We start from the raw sequence: 5,744 nt of genomic DNA, 5'->3' as shown, positions 1-5,744 counted from the left end.
CCCCCCCCCCCACACTTTGCTGCAGCTGCACTCTGCAGCAGCTTTCCCTGCTCCGCAGCGTGACCTGCCACTGGGAAGAGGCTTATGCTCAGGGAAACTGCCCTGTGCCCCCATCATGGTCACGCCTACCTCACTGCTCCAGCAGCCAGGCGGGGGCAGGGCCAGGGCCAGATGCCACCAGTAGGGCCCCTTGGGTGGGGGGCAGAGAGTGGGGTTATTCACCGCTCTGCCTCCAGGGCACTGCAGCAAGGTCTGCCCGCCCCAGCCACTGCCACCGCCACTCGCTCTGTGCCCAGGGCAAGCAACGGAATAAGCCCCCTCCACTGGACACTAGTGGGAAGGGGGCAGGAGGGGGATTATTCTGCTGCTTGCCCTGGGCACAGAGCGAGTGGTGGCAGCTGGGACAGGCAGACCCCACTGTGGTGCCCTGGGAGTAGAAGGGGAAATAACCCCACTCTCTGTCCCCCTCCCAAAGGGCCCTGCTGGCTGGCATCTCGCTCTGCCCTCACTCAGTTGCTGGAGCCATGAGGGGGCAGCAGCCCCTGTCACGGTTTCCCCAAGCATGAGCTTCTTCCTGGTGGCGAAAGCTGCTGTGAGGCAAGGAAAGCTGGTGTGGACCATGGTAGCAGTGCTTGTGGGGCTCTGGCCCCCTTTGGGCCCTGGTGCTGACGCATGTAGTCCTCCTCAGCTTTGCCCGCCCTCCAGCAGGGACCCCCTTGCTGGGAAGGGGCTTGCACTCCCTGACACTATGACAGGGGCTGCTGCCCCCATCAAAGGCCCTGCCCCCTCGCCACTGCAGCAGCTGGGCGGGGATGTGGCTGGACATCAGCTGGCTGGGGCAGGGATGGGGATTATTCCCCCTCTCTCCGGTTTCCAGCAGAGGGGCTTATTCCGCTGCTTGTCCCAAGCAAGGAGGAAGTGGTGGTGGTGGTGGTCAGGGAGGCAGACCCAGCTGCGGTCCCCCAGGGACAGTGGAGGTAGAGGAGGGAATACCCCTCTCCCCCCTCTGCTTCAGGGGCCATGGCAGCCTGCCACTGCAGCAAGGTGGGGAGCAAGTGGGGAGCACTTGGTTCTGGTCCCTGCCAGTGGGACAGGGAGGGGGGAATTAACCCCCTCTCTGGTCAGACCCCTGTCCCTGCTTGGCTGGGGAGCAGAGGGCCCAGCCTAGAGAGCATTCTGGGATGCTGGGGGACTCTGGTTTAACGTAAACCAGGAAGGGGTCTAGGACAGACATTGCATAAACTGGTTTGAGCCAAATCAGTTAAGTCTGGTCCTACATTCAACCAGGTTTATCTCAAACCAGTTTCAGCCATTTTGAAACTGATTTATGTGCACTGAATATCTATTCTGTTACAGGTTTAAACCAGTTTCTGATCACTTAAACTGGTTTATGTGTAATGTCTGTCCCTAGCCATGGAGCCAAACTTTCAAAAGTAGCCCCTGACTTTGGATGCAAACATTTTTGACACACTTGGGGCCTAAATCTTGATAGTGGTGTCCAACTACAGCTCCTACTGGCGCCATTTGGATTTGTGGTTGCTAATTACTATATCAGAAGATGAGGCCCAACACATTTTCAATTTTGCATCCTAAATACTTAGAGAAAACTGACATTCCCTAAATTAGGTTCCATTTTTTGAAAATTTGTTATGAAGACAAACAATGTAACAAACTCCTCCTTCCTTTTTGACCAAACTGTTCTCCTCTTCTGTTAAAATATACATGAAATCCCCACCCACTTTGATATACTACCATAAATCCATAACCCTTTTACTTCATGTACACCTTCATTGATAACATCCTGCATAATTTCAGTGTGTGAGGACCCAAATTATTATTTTAATTTATAAACTGGTGTTTGTATATAAGCATAATAAATACAGAAATGTTTTTTGTCAGAATCTGGTGTCCACTTTTGAATTTGATTAATGGAGCAGTAAACTTTATTTTGCAACTGATACCATAGCAAATTGTCTTTCCCTAGCATCATCCACACCCTGTTTTAGTGGCTTTCAAATTCATCATCATCCTCCCACGTGACAGTAATAGAGAGGGAAGGAAAGCAACTCAATTAATGGTTGATAGCAAGCTAATTTGCATTGATATACAGTCTTTTTGCAGTTGCTTAAAATTTATATTCTACTTCTGTTCAGAAGCCACATTTTAGACTGAACAATAGGCATATAATTTCATTTAATTGCTCACATTTCCAAACATGTACAATCTTCTTTTTCTCTCAGCATGTTTTAGTACCAAACTGGAGTTTTCAGTTGTGTACAAAAAGTGGTGAATGTGCTTTCCCACCTCTCATCTGGCTCAGAGGTCAGTACTTCAAAAGGCTTCTGAGCATGCAGGGGACAGATTGGCATCAACCTTTCTGGTGAATCTATTAAGACACAAGTTTGGCTATAGAAATATGTTAGGAAAAAAACAGTGTACCTTCATAGTTTAGTAACAGTGCATTGTACAGATTAAGTTCTTTACCTTTTTGAAGCGTGGCAAGAGAAGCAGTTAACTGAATGTAGATATTATTCTCCTATTGTATACCTACAGAAAGCAAAGCAGAGTAACTTGTCTAAGGTTACAGAAAGAACTGGTAGCAGAACTGATTAGAATCTAGAAATTGACACCTCAGCTCTAAGCTCAATTAAATAGTAAAAACTAGTTTAGAAATGTAATGCTGAAAATCCAAAGCAATGGAAACAAGTTGTATAAAATTTAAGACTTTAAATAAGGTTGGGATTTTTGCTGCTACTAGGTCTCAAAATGTAGTTTTTGTCCCTAGGTTGGAAACAGAGGAACCATCCGAGATTATCCCAGCTTCAATGCATCCAGAGATGCAGAAGCAATTCGGAAAGCAATCAGAGGAATTGGTAAATATGCAGCTAAACTCCCTTCCTGTGTGGAAATTCAGACACTCTATTTTTTGTCTCTGGCTTCATAGCTTTGTTTTAAAGTGCTGGAATTTACTGTCATGCTTACATGCCGTTGGTAACTAGGAGGACTGGGGCATGCTCACATCATGAGAAACAGGAATGATTACAACCACAGTCACCCCTGGTTACCAAGATAATAGAAGTACCTAGGTCTTGTCTCTATGGTTTGAAACACGTGTCGCCTGATGTCTCATCTGCGTCACCAAAAAATGTATGGTGGCACAAATTGTGAGCTAATAGATATGGCTACCCTTTGTCACACCACATCAAAGGAAAATCAGTGGTGTGACAGAAAGTAGTAACAGACTCTGCTGCTTTATGATTGATTCAGTTGTCTATTAACTGTCTCTCAGGAGACTAGGGGCAACCTGAGCTGCCTCTACTCTCCAGCCACCCCACGCAAGTGCTGTAGGGGCTTGAGGGCCCCTCAAGCTCCAGAGCACCTGCTTGCTTTTTCAGCTTACAGAGAGGCATTCAAGGGAATCTTTGGGTACCTCTCCACAAGCAGGAAAATTGGGTTTCCCTGCTCAGCCAGACCCACCCCCCATGATCACAGGAGCAAGTCTGGTTGAACAGGGAAGGCTTGGAGATCACATCACCTCTTGTCCTGCACCATCAAGGGTGGGGCAACGGGTGATGTGTGTTTTGCCCAGTGAAGCAGATCAGCATCAGCATGGCAGCACAAATGAGGCATCAGGCAATGTCTGCTTCCAGCCATAGAGACGAGACCTAGGTACATCTGGTTATCCTGTACCGGGTCACTGGGGTTATAATCATTCCCTTTTCTCAGGATGCAAGTGTGCCCCAGTCTTCCTAGTTACTGATTGCATGTAGGCAGGACATAAACCCATAGCAGCACAGCTGATTCACTTCATTCAGTGACACATACTTCTTGTCTATGTGAAAGTGACTTTTGCCATTTCAACGTCTTGTTTGTTTTCTGCAAGCATTCATGATGGAGAGAATTTTAATGGCAACCAGAGCACATTGACAAAATGGTGACAAGATTTCTGTTACTAACATGCTCCCTTACTGAAGGACAAAAAAATGAATTAATGTGATTACTTTCCCAATTCATTGTCTGAATGCATCTTTACTGCGGTGGTGGGTGTGCTGTCATGGTTTTAAACTTGAAGTAAAATGTTTTCTTTTAGGGACTGATGAGAAAACCCTGATCGACATTCTCACTGAGAGATCAAATATTCAGCGACAGCTGATTGCTAAGGAGTACTTGGCAGCATCAGGAAAGGTATATACTTGGAGGAGCAGTGTGGCCAGTTAAAAGATAACACTATACAATGTCCAGAAAAATGACCCTAATATACAATAACTCTACACTAACTTTCATTATGAGACAGTATTTGAGAATGAATGAAGTAACTCCATGAGAACGTAATAGCACATAAAAATAAATACTAAGGGAAAAAGCCTGACTGACAGTCTTTTAAAATGTGAAGGATGCGTTGAGAAGCTAGATGCAAAATTAAAGTGCTGCTCGTATTTCAGTATGGATTACATCCTTTAGATAAAGCCACTTTTGCTAATTATTTTGCGGAAGGCAACAAATGTATTGGAGCATGGGGCCAGAAGTTCCCTTTTGCGATACCTCTGATTGCAGTGTTTCACTGCTCTGGTGTGTAATTCTCTGCCTTCTCTGTTTTGTCTTCAGAAGCAGTAGGTCTGCATTCCTACAGTTTTTAAAAGTCACATAGACAGTATGTGGTTATTTTGAAGGCACTTCATCTATGGCTTTAAATTTCAATGTAGCTTAGTCAAAGATAGAATTCACTTTCTAAATTAAAAAAAGGAACATAAAATGCAGCACAGCTGGGGGCAAGATGCTTCCAACAGTAGAAATGATTGAAAAGAAACAGAGTAGAAATATTGGAGTAGCAACATACAGGCTCCTGTAGGTTACCATTTCTATTGGGATTATGTGATCTGTGAAAGCAATAGTCATCCAGAGTCTTTTCTTTTTATTTGTTTAGGACCTGAAAGATGACTTGAAAAGCGATCTCTCAGGCAATCTGGAGCGTGTCATGGTTGCTCTTGTTACACCCCCAGCAGTATTTGATGCTAAACAACTTAAAAAATCCATGAAAGTAAGTCCAGAAGAAAATTTTTCATTTTTTATTAGAGCTAGTAGAGAAAGAAAAGAAATAGATTACAGGCAGTCCTCGGACTTATGACACAATTGGGTCCTGAAAACCATGTCTTAAGTTTCATAGTTTCTAGGGTCGGAAAGGACCTGAGTAGATCATTTAGTCCGACCCCCTGCCATGGCAGGAAGGATTACTGGGGTCAAACAACCCCAGCAAGGTGTTCATCTAACCTCCTCTTAAAGACCCCCAGGGTAGGAGCCAGCACCACTACTCTTGGAAGTTGGTTCCAGATCCTAGCCACCCTGACCGTGAAGTAGCGCCCCCTGATATCTTATCTAGCCTAAATCTACCCTCTGCCAGCTTGTGCCTGTTATTCCTGATCACTCCTGGTAGTGCTCGGGGGAACAGGGACTTCCCCAGTGCCTGCTGATCCCCCCTGACTAGTTTGCAACAGGCCACTAAATCCCCCCTCAGCCTTCTCTTGTGGAGGCTGAACAGGCTCAGGTCCCGTAGCCTCTCCTCGTAGGGTCTGCCCTGCTGCCCCCTGATCATGCGAGTGGCCCTCCTCTGGACCCTCTCTATGTTGTCCACATCCCTCTTGAAGTGTGTCGCCCAGAACTGGACGCAGTACTCCAACTGCGGCCTGACCAGTGCTGCATAGAGGGGGAGGATCACCTCCTTGGACCTGCTCGAGATGCATCTGTGG

General features: G+C 46.3%; 1 protein-coding gene across 1 annotated transcript in view; it reads left to right on the top strand.

Annotated features, from left to right (window-relative positions):
* ANXA3 (annexin A3) overlaps positions 1 to 5,744 on the top strand; it is a 41,382-nt gene that overhangs the window by 2,082 nt on the left and 33,556 nt on the right. Inside the window, exons 2-4 of the mRNA XM_019516796.1 lie at positions 2,786 to 2,873; positions 4,091 to 4,185; positions 4,925 to 5,038. Coding sequence (XP_019372341.1) covers positions 2,786 to 2,873; positions 4,091 to 4,185; positions 4,925 to 5,038 — 297 coding nt within the window. The remainder of the gene's footprint in view (positions 1 to 2,785; positions 2,874 to 4,090; positions 4,186 to 4,924; positions 5,039 to 5,744) is intronic.

The sequence above is a fragment of the Gavialis gangeticus genome, unplaced genomic scaffold (assembly GCF_001723915.1).
Source record: "Gavialis gangeticus isolate Ggan-Ray unplaced genomic scaffold, GavGan_comp1, whole genome shotgun sequence".
Classification (NCBI taxonomy): Eukaryota; Metazoa; Chordata; order Crocodylia; family Gavialidae; genus Gavialis; species Gavialis gangeticus.
The sequence above is the reverse complement of the archived record's forward strand: the minus strand, read 5'-3'. Positions and strand labels throughout refer to the sequence as shown.